This window comes from Temnothorax americanus, unplaced genomic scaffold, assembly GCF_048541705.1.
Source record: "Temnothorax americanus isolate GAGA-0224 unplaced genomic scaffold, ASM4854170v1 Scaffold50, whole genome shotgun sequence".
Lineage (NCBI taxonomy): Eukaryota > Metazoa > Arthropoda > Insecta > Hymenoptera > Formicidae > Temnothorax > Temnothorax americanus.
The window spans coordinates 293,301-311,393 of record NW_027509658.1 but is presented as its reverse complement, the minus strand read 5'-3'; the positions used below and the strand labels follow the sequence as shown (position 1 = coordinate 311,393).

The 18,093-nt window shown below is 37.7% G+C and overlaps 2 protein-coding genes across 10 annotated transcripts in view; one reads left to right on the top strand and one right to left on the bottom strand.

Annotated features, from left to right (window-relative positions):
- Dysc (whirlin protein dyschronic) overlaps positions 1-16,879 on the top strand; it is an 82,813-nt gene extending 65,934 nt beyond the window's left edge. For 5 of the 8 annotated variants that reach the window (XM_077418808.1, XM_077418807.1, XM_077418806.1 and 2 more), the window contains 4 exons: positions 1,216-1,443; positions 9,357-9,677; positions 10,476-10,554; positions 10,876-16,879. In XM_077418808.1, coding sequence (XP_077274934.1) covers positions 1,216-1,443; positions 9,357-9,677; positions 10,476-10,554; positions 10,876-11,018 — 771 coding nt within the window. In that variant the 3' untranslated portion in view covers positions 11,019-16,879. The remainder of the gene's footprint in view (positions 1-1,215; positions 1,444-9,356; positions 9,678-10,475; positions 10,555-10,875) is intronic. The other 3 variants (XM_077418810.1, XM_077418809.1, XM_077418805.1) reach the window with 2 other exon arrangements.
- The window catches only part of LOC143904325 (uncharacterized), a 198,347-nt gene that overhangs the window by 134,851 nt on the left and 45,403 nt on the right, over positions 1-18,093 (bottom strand). The window lies entirely within an intron of this gene.

The following is an 18,093-nucleotide window of genomic DNA, read 5'->3' as shown; positions in this document are numbered from 1 at the left end:
TTTTTCTGTATACGCAGTTAAACAACTTAAATACAGAATTTTCTTTGACATCTAAAACGTGATTGAGAAACACTTGGCGTGGCGTCTCCCGACTGTTCTTTTGAAATTTGCAATTAATAATTAATAAGTATGTTGTAGTTATCGAGAACTAAGATAACAAAGATTCGGTTTCGGTGAAACGCATGGCATATACTCCCTCGTCTTCGCCAACCAAAGGTTGGCAGCAGTCGGGAGAATAATAGAGATATTAAAGTAAAGGTACCAATACCCGGACATGTACCTATATCCGGACACCTTTATTATTTATAAGTACAATGCAAATTAAAATCAAAGATAAAAGTATTTTTTCTTGTAGTTTGAAACTTCAGTTGTAATATCCAAACGTTTATTTTCATAAATTTATATTTCCTATGCTTAAGTGTCCGGGTATTGGTACCTTTACCTTAAAGAACGTTGTGGAAATTGTTGTGAGGAATTGCGAAGAATTATTACGTTTGCGAAGAATTACTGTGGCTGCCCGAGGAAGATAAGGGAAACGAGAAAACCATTAGCAAAGATTGGTTTTTGGACAGGAAATTAGCTCAACAGTCAGGCACAACTAAGGGTAAAGTGAATAAAGCTAACTACGTATATGAGGCAAGAGTGTAGTTCCTTTGTACTTCCTTGATGAGCTTGATTGAGTTCATTACTCAACTACGTAATTTCGGCGGGCAAAGAGTATACGATACAATTCATTAAAGAATTACAAAGGTACCGTACGGGCGACTCGAAAGAGAAACAGACCAACCTTCCATCTATTTCGATCAATACATTTTTGTGCTGATAAACAAAGAAAACTCGACATAATGACGTTAAAAGACGACGTCACTATATCTTTTAACGTCGCTCTGCTACTTGGGAAGAAAAAAAGAGATGAAAAGATAGAATGTAATTTTATTAGATTTAATTAATAATGATTATTTTTAAAAATCTATAAGTGACATATTGTAGACATTAAGACAAAGACAACTTTTTTTTTCTATATGAGGGTAATTTCGATCTCTAAACTACACACGTACTATAAATCTTTCTTCTATTAATTCGACGTAATCACCGATCATATTGATTCACACCGTCCTCCGCAATATTCGCGTGCATAAATTAGCAGTATATAGGGCGGACGGGCGCTAACATAAAGTATTTCCGGATGTGTTATACGCGGACGTCGCGACGCAGGAGAGCGATAGGGGTTGCGAGGGTAGCGACACCGAGATGATCGGTAACGGGAGACGGGGCGCCGGCGAGAGGAATCGCGATTTGGAGGAGGATGACGAGCTCGAGAGCAAGGAGGAGAGGGGCTCGGAAAGTGGAGGAGGTGGTGGAGGTTTCGGTGGTTGGAGATCCCACCTGCTCGGTGGACTAACGCAACGCGTCAAATCCTGGTACTGGGGCGCCAGGCCCCTCGTAAGTTTTCCCATTCAGCGAAAAAACGCAATCTATTTTCACTTTTTCTCTTGAATACGCACGGTTTCTTTTATCTCTTATCTTTTCTTTTCCTTTCCTCTTCTTTTTCTTCTTTCCTTTTCTTCTTTTATTTTTATCTCTCTCGATTTTATTCCCTCTCATCCGACACCTTGCACTGACTCGCGAAAAGGTGAGAAATTTCACAAGGGCGTCCGTGGAAAGACATTTGTAAAGTCTTGATTGAAAATCGAGTTTGGAAGATACTTCTTATTTCTTTTTTGTATACATTCTATGTATAGATGTACATTTCGTATATATACATATATATATGTAATAAGATATTACAATATTTATATAATATTTTTAATTGTTTATATATATATATATATATATATATATATATTTTTTTATGAATATATGGTGTTATTGTCTAATAATTACCTTCATATATAACACTTAAGAAATGGTAGAAATTCGAATTAGCTTTTTTGGATATGGACTTCTATTTTCAGCACTGACAGTAAATATCGAAACGCAGCCTTAGTTATCTATAATTATTTCTTAATCTTTAAATTAAGATTTTACTCGTTTTGATGCTCTGTCTCTTTATTTTAATATTATTATAATTTTTAATTTTTATTTCCTGATTTAATTTCCTGGCTTCAATTTTAATCTTGATTTTAATGTTCAATTTCGTGCTTAAAAAATTTTTGAGAATTAGTTTATACGATCTGTCCTTTATGGGCGCCCTTGTGGGAAGATAGGACGTGAATGCGCGATATTTGATAATCGACTACGTCTCCATTGAAAGGGAGTAGGTGCAATCAGCGACGAGCAACGATTTTCGTGTTGGAGCGAGAAAACATGGAGAACTCCATTCGGATCTCGCCGGAAATCTCGATAGCATCTCCGTAAAAAGTTACAATGCAACGCGAAATCGTAATCGAGTTCATCATCTCAGTTGCTAAACGTATTCACATCGTGTTACATCATAACGGATAAGGATGGTGATAATTATCATTATAAATTATTTGTAAATAATTTATTTCTGTGTAAAAAAAATTATATTTTATTAAATAAAAGACAGCATCTAATAAATTAAGCATTAACCACGATATCTATTTTGCTACTTGCAAGTCTTAATCTATACTTTATTTTTAAATATACAAAAATTCACATACATTTTTTTTCTCTAATATTTCTAAAAATTCACCTTTATTGTTAATTCATAAATTTAACTTTACGATAATTCATAAGTTTTGATGCTAAAAAAATAAACTCAAAGAAACTTACTTTTACGGTTAGGGGAGACCGGGGGTCGTTGGCACAAGAAGCAAGTTGGCAATGCGTTCCGTTTATGTATTTATAACGAAAAAATGGAAAAGTTATCATAAAATATCTCTTATATGATGTGGTGTAGAGTCATGATCGTAGCGCGTGGCAAAGACATGTCTGCGTAACATGCGTGTGCCGAGCGAGACGTCGTGAGCGAGGACTCACTCAGGCGAAGACCGGCGTAGCGTTCACTTGTATATTGATACATTCGGAGTAAACTCGATTAGCCGCAGAGGTGTACTGTCAGTTATTCACGAAACAGATAGTATCGATACATTACGAAAAGTCGCATCAAATCACATCAAAGCTATAAGATCACGCAAAGAAGCAGTGACGCGTGTGTTGCTAAGGCGACAGCAAACGCGAGGAAACCATCAAGGACACAGGATTCGAGCGGCCGATTGTAAACACAGTGCCGAAGAGTATCCACGAAATGACGGAAACAAAGGGAAAATTAGAATTCCACATCGGAGAAGACGATTGGGAATTATACACCGAAAGACTGGAGTTATATTTTGTGGCTAAGGACATAAAGGATGAAAAACGAGTAGCAGTATTACTCACTAAGATAAGCCCGGAAACGTATAAATTAGTGAGAGATCTGTGCGCGCCTCAACAACCGAAAGACAAAACGTTTGACGAGTTGGTGAAATTAGTAAAAAACCACTTGTGCCAAAAACCCTCCAAAGTGATGGAGAGATGTAAATTCCACCAAGCGCAGCAGACGACAACAGAGACAATTGCGGAGTTCATCGCAAGGCTGAAAAGCTTGGCAACGCATTGCAACTTTGCGGACATCAACCTAGCAATGCGCGATCAATTGGTCTGCGGATTGCGAGATCATGCGATAAAGGCCATACTTTTGCGAGAGGAGAACTTGACATATGACAGCGCTTATAAACTGGCTGTAGCGGCGGAAGCGGCGAAGAAAATTGCGACGTCAACCGACAAACTACGGCCATCGGCAACGTTAAACTCGGAGGTGCGCTCAATCAAGGACTGGCAGAGATGGAGATCACCAAACAAGCAGCAGCCAACGGTACCGATGGGGACATGCTATTGTTGCGGATGGCCGAATCATTTCGCGCGGCATCGATACAAAACGTGTACCCGATGCAAAAAACGGGGGCATATCGAGATGGATTGCCGGGAGGGGCGAGGCAGCGTACAGCAGATGGAAACGAAGGACGAGTCACTCGACCCGGAGGAGGACGGCTACACAAGTGACTTCCTAGCAATCGAGAGTAGCGGCAGCACCGCAGAAGCTGCCAACGTAGACATTACAGGGGATAATATTGCGGCAGGACCAATGACGGTAAACGTAAAGATAAACGATGTAGACGTAATAATGGAGATAGATAACCGGCGCGTACGTTGCTGCAATATCGAAAGTAACGAAAGAAAAACTTTTTCCGAATTTAAAAATTGAAAAACTAAATAAATCATTTAACGCCTACGGTAAAGTAAAACTAGAACACGAGGGGATCATTAAAGGTTATTATGTAAAATCAAAGGAGAACGGAAACTGCGACGCGCTGTCAAGATTACCAGTCTGTGATGCATTACCGATTTTTGATAATGAGTACACTTCAATTAATTATATAAGCGAAGCACTAGACGTATTAAACGCGTCAATTAATGTTCTTCAGCTTGAGAAGTAAATCAAAGTGACGTATCATTAGTTAAAAGAAAAGTTTCTGTCACTATACGACATGTTATTTTGACTAACAACAGTAATTTATTGTAATAAAATGACTAAAATAAAACGTATGTAGGAATGGGGTATGTTGGCTCATATCAAGACACGCTTATAGCTTGACTTGTTGTCGCGCGCGTGAGACCTGATTGAGCATGTGATTTGCTACCTACAATGCTGATAGAAGCTAGATATATATTTATATAATATTTTTATGTTGAAGAGAGAGAAAGCTACATCTAAAATAGTTAATTGTTTTTCTGCAACGGCATTTTGCTACTCGATCATTACAAAATAACTTTAAAAGATACAATCTTTATACAAGAAGTACACATCTGTTTACCCGTTTTGCGTTTCTATTACGTTTTTCATTAATTTAACATGGACTTTTGCCACTGCTATCGGGGCAAGTTGGCTACAATTCAGCATGTTCGTATTTCACTTATTACAAAGAAACTATACAGTATACAGGAGCGTTTCTGGTATGAAAATGTATATAGAGAAAGGTTCTCTCTATCGTATTAGTACTGTTTAATCATGATAATTAGTTGTAAAAAATCTCAAATGCCGAAATTGTGAAAACGGTGCCAACGAGACCCGGTCTCCCATACTTATACTGTTATATGTTTAAATGGAACGAAATTTACTTCGCGTAAAATTATCAAGCTACTTACAACTCTCAGCAAAATTACGAGCTTCTCTTTTCGCACGAACAGTCGTATACCTACTACAATCAAATTGTAAGTTATAGCGAAATATAATTGGCAAGGCAAAAGAAAAAATAATTGAGAAAAAAGGACTGCACTGCGGCAATAAAGTCTCTCGTAATAAAAATCGTATTATACTGAAACAACGAGACATCGTATACTTCCGGCGAGGTTACGTCGATGGCGTTTAAAATATCCGGGTCACGTTTACACAAAAAATAGCATCGTAAAAAAAAATTCGTGATAAACTAGCAAGAGTTTAACGGATAAAATAACGATTAACTAGCAATTAATCGCTCCAGTTGCGCGTACGATAAACGAAAGAGATTTTCGGAATAATTTATTTAATTTCCCTTATGAATAATTTTCATGTTGAAATGCGAAAGGTTACGGCGAAAATGGTTCGCGATAGGATAAACGGCACGGTAAAAACGATAAACATATAGCAAAGGTAAACGCGGCGCGGCGGAAATTACGCGACGGAGCGATTCGAGAGCCACCGGAAACGTCTGCTCCCTTCTCGGCATGAGTTCTCTTCCTAATTAGATTTCTCTCTCTCTCTCTCTCTCTCCTCTCTGTCTCACAACCATACGATCAAGTATCCTTGTGCTCCTAGAGCTAGCGAGTTTAGTCGACATAGCGTTAGGTGTTGTATACATGTTTTTTATCTTAGATGTCTTGCACATGCTACTTTTTTACGATTTATCCTTACATTCTAGCACGATCACTATTTTATAATTATACGTATATACACAGAGCGTCTCATCTTTCTCATGTTGAATTGGAGGTTTCAAGGAATCTGAAGTCAGCTTTTCGCTCGTGAGAATTTCAATGAAAAATTCAAACGCAGATGATAAAATTAAATGTTTAGAAAAAAAATAAATTGTAAAACAAGGTAAGCGCCAATTGGCATTTCAGGAAAATAAAAAAACAATATAATATTTCTTTTATAAAGTAGAGATTTACATCCTGCTTTTTTAATTCCTGTTTCTTTTTAATGAAAATTTTACGGAACAATTAATTACTGGCGAGAATGAGCTGCGATGCGGAATAATCTTCCTTTATTGCGAAATCTTCGTTGAACGAACAGTTGTCTTTAACTTCGTTGCAGAGTTAATTTCTAATTGAAACTTGATTGGGTGAGACATTCTATATATACACGTATATATATACGGAGATGTATATGCCGTTAAATATATTTACATAGATGTCTTGGCATGCACCATTACTTTACTAACTACATAAAAACCAGAATTAATTTAGCAAAACAGAAGCCTCACGAGATACGATCTTTCAGTTTAACCGTTTTAATTACTTAAATGATTGAGCTTAATGACAAATGACGACATTAAATCCTCCAGCGGTTAATAAATACGGTTTTTACGAAATATATTCACGAAAAAAATTGATTAAATTCGAGAAGAAGGAAATATTGTCTCAAAATTCGGGAGAAAGTTGGTTTTATCCAAATCCGTCCGGTGAGAAATCTTATCTGATTAAAGATTTATTTTTATGTGCGCAAACTTGACGTAAAATAATAAATTCTTGTATAAACTCGAAAATCGTGAGTGGATGCGCCAAGCAGAAAGAAAAACTTTAGTTCAAACGAAAAATCGAACGCGTGGGAAGAGCAAGACTCATTATCCCGACATGCGTGCGTGCGTGCGTGCATATGCGTGGTCACGTGCGTGTATCCACGTATCTCGCTATACGCATCGCGAGGACAGACTTTCACTATTCTCGCTTTACGTTTCTCTTGAGAAAACAAACCGCGATTTAATTAACTCGATCTTCGCGCCTTCCGGCCGTGAACTCGACAATTTAAAAGTGACCGATAAGAAGTGCCAAAAAATAATTACTTTTAGTAGATCGATTAAGCGATTAGAATAATAGTTAGACTAGAATTTAGTGTATCTATTTTGATCCCCAATAAAACCGTGATAAATTAGCGTATGCGTAATTTAACGTAATTGATTTAATTAATTACAGTTCAATAAATAATTTTCCTATAGCATTAATTCAAGTTTAATTGATTAGAAGATTAGTATATACCTATACTAGTACATATACCTTCTGTATGTAATTTGAGGATCTTATCTCTAAACGTTACATCGAAGTTAATAAACAAATTTATATGAGCGATATAGCATAGTAAATTTCGAAACGAGTATCTCGACCATTGTCTCCCCAACTGCATGAATGTCAAATGTTAGTTGAAACAAGTGAATAGCTCAAAGAAGATAATCGGGGTCTTTTCCATTACTTCCTAGCATGCTCTAAATACTTTTCTATCAATCTAATAATATACCTATAGTTTATTTTACATATTTTCTATATATTTTCTATTATTACGTATATTTTTTCGGAACAATATTTGAACCGATGACGCGATAGGAAAGACCCGATAACTGTGTTTAGCGGCGTCGTTATAGTATTGTCAGAATTAGCTGTACAAATCAATTGCACAATTTGTTAGTTGGTCAATATCGTCGTTATGACGATTGGAAACGTCTTTGCTATGTGCCGCTTTCTTGCTGCGCACTCGAACGACGGCAAGCCGGTTGGCACCGAAATCGGCGCCGACGGCAACAAATATAGCGGCAATTAGTTGTGATAACGACAACACCACGTACCGCCACCACCGCCACCACACCACAACCACTCTCTCTTTCTCTCTTTCTCTCTCCGAGCACCACCAACACTCGATTGCTATACCAGCCTGCCATCAGCAAGCATGTTGACTCAATTTTTTGATATATATATTCTTGTGATCCATACGTATATATTGTATACATATCGACATCTATAGGTGTACTTCCACGTATGTGTACATTATATGCTCGCGTCTCTCTCAGCACATATAATTCACGTACATGCAGCACAGGTGATGTAATATTGCACGCAAGGAAAAGCGGAATGGAACAACGAAGTCGAATCGAATGCAAGGAAAACGCGAAAGCTGAAGAGTTTTGTTACTTCATTACCGAAACATCTCTCCACTTTTCAATAATTAAGTCTTTTCTAATGAAATTAAAATCAGGAGGGTACAAATTGCCTAATTATTGATGAAATATCTCCCTATATAACTTCTAAATACTTTCTTTGTCACTAAAAGTTTACTATTAAAGTTAGAATGAAAAAAAAAACAGATACTTTTGTTATCGTAATTAAGATATATATTATTCCATTTCTTCGCTATTAATCCCATTTAATTTTTAGCACGCTAGATAAGGCATGCGAGATGAGAAAGCATCGAAAGAATAGATAGAATGCATTAAAAAAAAATAGATATATATTAATATATATCCATCCATTTTTCAAATACACTTTTCTCTATCAGCTTCCAATCAGTACTTTCGCATTTTACGTCGGAATTAATGTCCCGCGTAGAAATGAGTCTCAATATTACGAGAGCTCGAAAATTACTGCGATTGCAGATATCTTGTGACATTTATCGATTTCGTATAATCGGAAGCTGCGTGAAGATTACCAGAACGCTCTTCCACTGCAGCGTGCACGCGGATATGCTAGCACAAGCCTTTTTAGCTCTTATGTACTGTCGTCATATGTGTGTGTGTGTGTGTGTGTGTGTGTGTGTGTGTGTGCATCGAGATGATATTTCGGATACGCGACAGCAACTAAATTAATTTATTAAACGGTGAAAAGACGCGAATATCATCGCGCCCTTTCCTTCACACATATAGAATTAAAATTTTATTATTAAAATATTTATTATAAAAATAGTTAAATAAACTTAATATAATTCTCTAATATATATATTATAATATATTATTATTGTAATTTGAAACAATTAAAAAATTTAGAATTTTATAATTCGGACAAAACTTGGAAATTTATTGCAACTTATTATATTCACAGTTCGGGAATCCAGATACAATAAACTTTAATAATGTTATTTATCATATTTATTTAAAATTATCGTGTAAAAAAAAGAAAATCGAGAACTTTTTTAGAGATTTTGTAATTACGTACATACATGATTAAATATTTTATATCTACTTAATATATTTATCATATAGAGTTTTACTTTTTTTGAAACGTGATGATGCAAATATGATAAAAGCGCAATCGAGTGATTTCTGGTTGCTGGCGCGTATCCGGCGAAATGGCCGGAGAAAGGGCCTGACGCTCAACTACCGTCGTTCGAATGCAAGTTGTGCCCATTCCAGGAGCTCGCGCACAAGCTTTCGCGGAGCTTCGACATGCAGGAAGCGCAGCTGCTGGAGGAGGGTGGTTCCAGTAGCGGATCCGCCGTGGGTGGGCCCGCGGGGGGTCCGCCGCGAAGGCATCACAGCGTGCAGCGGCTGACCCGCAGCGAGATGTCGGAGCGACGGGAGGAGGACGGCGCCTTGGTGGTGCCCGATCATCAGGGTAATCTGCGAATCACCGTGAAAAAGACCAAGTCGATTCTGGGCATCGCCATCGAGGGCGGCGCCAACACCAAGCATCCACTGCCCCGGATCATCAACATACACGTGAGTTCTTCGCCGAAGAGCAAATACTACCTGGCTAACGCGGGAGGTTAAATTAGATCAAGGCTGGGCAAATGTTGGATTATAGAGAGGAAATTGAAACAAATCCGAGAGATGTTGGATTAAAAGTTAAAATAGAATTAAGAAAGAAGATTGGATTAGAGGGAAAACTAGAAAAGTTGGAGAACGTTGATTTAGAGAAAGAATACAAATAGAGAGTGTGTATCAATAAACGGAGATTAGAGTAAAGTCACAGATTGTTGGGATAGAGAAGAAAATTAAAGTAAGGTTAAAGACAAATTAGAAGAAAGTTAGACAAAAGTTATAGTTAAAAAAATTATTGAGCAACAAATAAAGTATTGAGCTAATAATATTTCGAGCATAATTGTCTGTGCAAATTAATATGTTCTTATTGTTTAATTTATTTCAAGCTTAATTAATTTGAGACGTAATATTATCCAAAAATATTATATTTTATTTAAAAAATATATATTTTCTTGAAATTAAATATACAAATCTCTTTCTCTTTCTCTGGCAACTTATATAAATAATTATGCGCATCAGAATGAGGGCACTAATAAGCGCCAATTAATATTTTCTTCATCTTCTTAATGAAACTATGACGAAATATATGTTTTATATTACTGTGACGCCGGGGGCACTTAACTTAAATGAAGCTCGCCTTCTCACCGAAACGCTCGATTAATATGCGTCGGGCGAATTTATCGCCGGCACCATTTACGGTGGCATAAACAATATTACGCTATAAACGTGACTAACACATGCGGTAATTCGTTGCAGGACAACGGAGCAGCTTACGAAGCTGGCGGCCTCGAAGTCGGACAGCTCATTCTTGAGGTCGATGGTCAAAAAGTTGAAGGTAATGCCAGCAAGGTCAAATGTAATAGATCTCTCAAGATATTTTACACAATATCTTATTGCAGTGTTTTTATTATTATTTTTACCGGATTCTATGAACTGCGAAGTTAAAATTTCAAAAAATAGTTTATTTTGAGCAACAGCAACAAGATATTTCAGAATTAAACAAATTCAATTTTGTAATAAAAGAAGTTAAACAATGATAAATTCGATTGCAAGTTTTACAAAATTGGCTTTAAGCAATTAATAATCGTATAAGCCTAGAAATAACGCTAAATTCAATTCTCTGTGAGCAGTGATTATATTTCTGCGTTACTTGCAGGACTTCATCATCAAGAGGTCGCGCGACTGATCGCGGAGTCATTCGCGCGCCGCGACCGAAACGAGATCGAGTTTCTGGTGGTGGAAGCGAAGAAGAGCAACCTGGAGCCAAAGCCGACGGCGCTCATTTTCCTGGAGGCGTAGCAGGAATCTCCCACCTCCGAGCCGGAACCACCATAGCCCAACCTGACCAAAGCTCGGTCAACGGCAATCCAACTCGAACGTCCCCGCCGTTGAATCCGATCGAGACTAAGCTGCAAACGGATCGTCAAATTTCCCGAAGATCCAGCTTTAGAAGTAGCCTCGAAGGGGTCTAACGATCCTCCTTCGAGTTCTCGATTCGGACGGCCGAGCTGTCGGTCAGCTGCTAATTGATTAACCTGGCCCTGGTGGTGGGATCTTCACTTCAACCGCTGGTGAAACAACACCTCGAAGATTACACTATTCAAATGGAGAAGAAGCGAGGACGCCGAAGAGATTCCGGGCCGGCGTTGCCAGACCCAGATTTAGGCCCCTCGGGAAGGCCACGTTACCATGGGACTAGGGATCCTTGAAAGTTCCTGGACTCTCGTGCTGAAGTAGCTGGAGTCGCAAATCCGCGAAATTGGCACGAGACTTGCCGCAAGAACCTTACTGTATATACTATATATATTACATACCGCTGTGTGTGTGTGTGTGTGTGTGTGTGTGTGTGTGTGTGTGTGTGTGTGTGTGTGTGTGTGTGTGTGTGTACACATACTCTTGTAACAGATCGCAGTTCGATAGGAAGCAAATAACCGATATTTCGAGAGCACCGGGACAGTACATTCGGATGATGGCTTCTAGCAACGCCGCGTCCAATCTCAAAACGCAGAACTGTTTACCAATTAATTGCGCGATCGTCGTAACCAAGTGGAGCTCGATAACGAGATGCGAGAGCTATCATCCCTCGGAGGACCCCGAAGATAAAGCGCAAAGAGAAAGAGAGAGAGAATCGTATATTTTATTTTTTAACATCGGTGGTTACTTCAAGGTTGTTTGAGAGAAAACGGACGGCAGGATCGCGCAATGTGCCAAACTAACTAACACGCAAGCCGTTTACGTATACTTAATAAAGCTACTAATCGATAAGGGATCGATATTCGGGACGGGGGGAGGGCATAAATTCGGCGGAATGCGCGAGACAGTGCAACGAGGGGAGGGCGAACTTAACATGCTCACACGGTGTAGTTGCGTGAACGATTACCTCACAGACATTACACCCACGCGTTCGACACAGATATTATATTCGCGCGAAATCTGTATCTCGACGGTATAAAGTCGCGTCGGCTCGAGTCCGAGATTAATCGCGCCGTTGATTAATTATGAGAGTTACGGTATTTGTATCCGAAAGGTAGAAGGACGCGAGTTCGAAAGCTCATTATTTTCAGGCGAAGCTTGGCGAGCTTCTGAAAATTGTAAACGCGTAACTTTTAGTGAAAAATAAATTAAATAATACGGGGAGGTATGCAGAACAAATTAAATTAAATAATGTAAATTAAATGAATATATAAAATTCGCATATAAAATAAAGTAGATATGAAATTTTTGTTGTAAAAGAATTTTTTTTAGAAAAAAAAACGGGTATTCAAATATTCTAGAATTTTTTTTAACGCAGTCCTGATTTTTTCGTTATTATACTCATTTAATTCGAGAATTTTTATGAATAACTGATATAATTCTAGACAACTTCCTTCTACTTTTCGAGTACAGTTCTGTTGATCAAGATTCTCGTTAATTCGAGTGATTAGGTGTCGTTTGGCTGGTCCTCGAAATCGCGCCTAATACCGCTTAATAGTCTGTTAAATGTTATACTGTATAGATTAACGTTGACGTAGTTGATAGCCGTTGATCAAAACGTCGCTAGGACGTTACGCGTTGTTCGTTTATTGCGTTGTCAGTTGTGTGTTAGAAGATTTTAACCCCTCGGGCGCGCGATATACTCATAAAACAAACACTCGCATGCAACTTTTCCAATTTAATCCAATTAACTACATTTCACGCTGAAATTTAAAATCAAGTAAAAAATAACATTTCGTTGTCTCTCTACAAAGATACCAATCTGCCAAGAGTGAATCGATTTTCGCACTAATATAATCTAGAAATTGTCAATATTTTTCTTAATTTATTTTCTATAACGTCTGTGATAAAAATTAAGTTAAGACCTAGATTACATAGAAATCCAATTGATATTTAATAAATATCAAACAGAAAGAGATATAATTTTTGAAAAATCCCTCATGCGCGTATCAAAAGTATCGTGACCCGAGGTAGGATTAATGATAATATTTTTTCGACTGTCGAATATGGCCGAAGTGCGTCGATGAGATCGTCATCGAGGCAGAATTAACGACGATCTTGACCGAGATCGGGACGATGGGGACGTGTTACGTTGCGAACCGTTGTTGAGGCTTAAAGAAGTATATTATTCACGTACACACTATGGTACACATATTTATACATGTACATATAAGTATTGTGGTATGAAAAATTACCGTAGTGGAATTGCAAATTGTACCTAACTAACTGGGCGTCAAGCGTCTCGCCGAAAGCGGAATAATTTAAAGATAAAAAGAAGGAAATATACATAAAATAAAAAGAATAATAAGAGGGCGGTATTTTCGAAGAGAAATTGTAAGCTTAGAGAGTGCGTACGCATAGTAAGGGCCTGAGTCGAGTTCGCGTTCGAACAACGGAAAAAATCGCGGAGGATTCTGCGCAAACGGGAGAATCTCGGGAAGATCCTTCGACAAAATCTCTGACTCTAGGAAAAAAAGGCGGCCTTGTTGATTAAATAAATTTTTACATTTTCTCTTTCTTATTCGAATTATCGTGCTTTATCTCGATACGTACCTTCCACATTTTCACACAGATTTTTACACAAATTTAATTTAACTGTACCTGTAAAGTCGAAGAAAATTAGCTGCTACGAAGGCTGATTCTCGTTTGCAATATTGCAAACTATTTTTAATTATAATACGAAGAAAACCGTGATATGTTTTTTTCCTCGAGTCGGGAAAGTTTACTGGAAATTCATTCTGCGAATAATATAAGACTCCAGAGTCGCATTCCATTCTTGCGTATATGCATGATTCCGACAAACAGATGCGAATAAATGAAGATATAGAAATTATTAAATATTATCTTCATATAGAGCAAGCGATAAATAGAGCAGGAATCGAGTAGTGCGTAATGACAAGCATACCGCGAGTATTTTAATACGCCATAATCACGCATCTGCCGAGAGAGGAGAAACGACTCGATCGTCCGCGATTTTGCCGACTAAAACAAAAAAGAAAAACTGTTAAAACTATAGATAGAATATACGCGTGCGAGCAATTGTTGTATGAATGCCAAATCGAGCCACAAGCGAGCGAAAAAAGACACTTAATCACATTATCCAAGCGATTAATCCCACGCCGATATGATACATGAATGTTGTTTATAAATGTATAAAATATTCTATTTTTATCTCCTCAAATGTTAACGACTGACATTTTAACATTTTTGAATTGTTGCTTCGACAGATTGGCGTAGAAACAAATCGTTTCAACTATTTAATATTCCGCATCTCATGTGTGAAATAATTCTAATAATAAAGCTTAAAATAAAATTTAAGTTTAAATTAAGTTAAAAACGCTTGACATTATTTTGAAAATAAAAGTTTTTTAATCTTGCTACCGAAAAGTACAACAAACTTTTTCTTGTAGATATCGTTAAGGGGAAGTCTATTTAAACGACTATCGTATCGCGAGGGTTTAATTGCCTGAGATTTCAGCAAATGTGCCAAAAAGTTTGCGCTTAATCATATCCATCAACGACAACGGCGGTTTCAATCGACATCGTCATGTCGGAGAAGAAGAGGGACAAGAAGGAGGGAGACAACAACAAACTGTGAAAGATTTCCCGGAGCACATTTGAACCTTTTCTTCGCTATTCTTTTGTAGCATGCACGAGAGCATGGCAACTCGCTTTAATCATTATGTCGCGGTGGGAGGAGAAGATCGGAATAGTATTAAGAAAGGAAATAAGAGCGAGATGAGCTGACGGGACAAACGAGGTAGGCGAGTTTGCGCTTCTCGCTTCCTCTCGAACGGGAGGAAATGAGAAAATTCGTCGCGTCGGATTCGACGAAGGATCGTCAGACTCAAAAGACGAGAAAGAACGAAGGGGTAGCTCGAAGGATTTCGAAAAGCGACGGGGGAAAATATTACAAGGGGACTTGAACAGATAAAAATAAGATGAGATATTTTTGTAAAGCTTTCGATGTTTACCGCAATCCCAGAAACGTTTCGAAGATCTCAGCTGACATATCCAACAATGCCTTATCGCTTTAAAAAAAATCGAAAACTATCGGGAAAACGTTATGCGAGAGGGACGAAGAACCGGAAGCGTGAGACACCTGACACACAACCCCAATCCATTTCCCGCCTTCCGAGAGAAACAAATCGCGAGAGACACTCGGTAGCGCTTAAAAAGAATCGTAATAGCGCAGTCTTAATAATCATACAGATCTATTCTATTTTTCTTTTATTCGAAAACGCGAAAGAATAAAGTTAATAGAAGATTTTTTAAGATGTCGACGGATAATTAAAGCTGCGTGACGTATATAGAAAAAAAAGATCAAAAAGACATTAGCATCGAATTGAATATTGATTAATTAATGAGCGCCATAATTCTTTACTTCACTAGTCATTTATTTTCACACGCACGATATTTTCAACACCCGCGAAAATGTACGATTTTGTACGCGCACTGATTAAGCTGCGTTCCAAATCGTGTCCCGAGTGATCTTAATCTTCCCTAACCGACAATTTTCTCTGACGAGAGTGAGTGACCTAATTTTCCGAATTTTTCTTCGACGATCACGTTTTGAGCGAAGAAGTACAATTATATTTAGATTTAAAAAATCGTGAGAGCTAGTTCCAAGAGAAAAGAGAAGATCCAGTTATATAACACATTTTATAATCTTATTAGTTCCCGTCTCTTTTATGGAATAATCTTTTTTCGACTGGAACAAATCCTGATTCCCGGTTTTAACGCGTGATCTCATATCCCTTCGTACAAAAAATATAATAAAAATCTCCAAGGTATCTCACGTTGCGCACGATGACGTTGCGTCGCTCGAAGAATTTAGTGAAAAATCGAAATTTAATTAAGTAACAACAAAGAGCAACAACTAACGCAAAGTCTCGCGTAACTCCTAACTCCTAATATTTACTTATCAATTGGAAGAGAGTGAGAAGGAGAAAAGTAAGTGGGGAAGAGAAAAACTATAAAAATAGGAATGCGCTATTATCACGTCACGCGCGAGCTTATTTCCTTTCATTGAATTTTATTATTGGACAAACGCATATCCGTTGCACCGCGTCTGGGTCTTTTGCAATTAATATACGCAAAAGAAAGGCAATTGATGAAATATATATCTGTAATTTTGAATTAATCGTATGATGGAAATTTAAATGGTACATTTTCTCGAAATTGTAATTAAATAAATAATTTTTACTTGCATAATAATTGACGAAAAGACAGAACAATTGAGAATTTATCGGTGAATAAAACAATGGAAATAAATCGAAAGTTTACACATCGAAAGATACACGCTGTAACTTCATAAATACTACTACTTGTATACAACGCAACGTGACGTGATAATGGCGCGTCCACCGTTAAAAAACGACACTCAAAACAGTGTCATTATAATTGTAAATTACTATTTGTACATACGCAAGAGCTCGTTCATGTGCGTCTCGTAGATCATCTCTTTTGCAATCGAAACTTGTATATCTCTGACACACGTACACACACACACACACGTATACACACACACACACACGCGCGCGCGCGCGGTACACCCAACACCTACATACAGGCACACGGACAATCCACAAGGCGCATGGATCAAAACAAAAAAACGAAATCAGCGCGCTAGATTGCGTTAATTGAGTAAACTCAAGTCAGTTTATTACATCGCCCCGAGGAAACAACGTTATTGCGAAAAGGAGGAATTATAATAAGGTAAAATCGACTCACACGTACATGACCAACGTAGAGCCACGTAAGAAGGCGATTGCGGAGACGTAGCTCCACGGCACGGCATGGCACGTGCGAGCGCGCGCTGCCATTATCATTATATTGTTCTTATCATTATGGTGATTATTATTACTACGATGATGACGATTATTATTACATATAATTGAATAAAACGTTCACCACGGGAAACAGACTCGTCTCTCTTTCGCTCTATGACCCATTCCTCTTAAAAAAAGTTTCCTTTTAATTTAAGACATTATTATATTTACATGCAGATAGCATTACAATAATCATTGAATATTCGGTATTTAAACACAAAGATGTAAGACATAATAGAGTCAAGAGTGAATAATTATATACAAATTAATTTTCACTCATAATTCTTAATTAAAAACGTCAATAAAACTAAATAATTTCTATTAATTTTTATTAGTTATTTTAAAATACTATATGCTTAATTTTATATAAAATATTAATAATTTAAATAAACTGAAAATCCTGAATTCTCTATCCCACGGTTGCTCCGTTCGATGCCTTCTTTTGAAATTACTTCTCTTATCCTTTTTTCATTTACGGCACTTGCACGTAACATGCACTCGCGAAAATATATCGCGCGTCATTTTGCACGGCAAAATCCCGATGATAATTGAATTTAACGCGCGCTTATTATCTTGCACCTCAAAAATCATGAAGCGCGCGAAATACCTCGCATCGGAATTTCATCCGCATCGGATGCTATACCTATATATATCGTCTTTTCGTGCACTTTTTTGGCAGGGAAATAGCTACCTTGCATTTTATGACGACTACGATCTCGCGCTATACAAGAATGAATAAATGTAGGTATAAAGCAAAATCGGGGATAAATATTCGCGAATCGAAATACCGGAAATCACGCTTGACACAGCTTTCCTGACCGACTGCTCGCGCGATGTATATCCGACCGAATAAATCTCGTGAAATACGTGTCTCGATGAATAGTCAACACGTAAACATCGAGTTTACGCTACGTAATCATAAATATTAATTTGCACAGCTTTTATGACTGTATTTACCATGCGACTAAATGCGTTATGATGGCGCTCTGCTCAAGCTTCGATCCGCGTGCCGTACCCGTTATATTCTTTACCGACCGACAAATTTGAAAGCAGCTTTATTTCGATGTCGC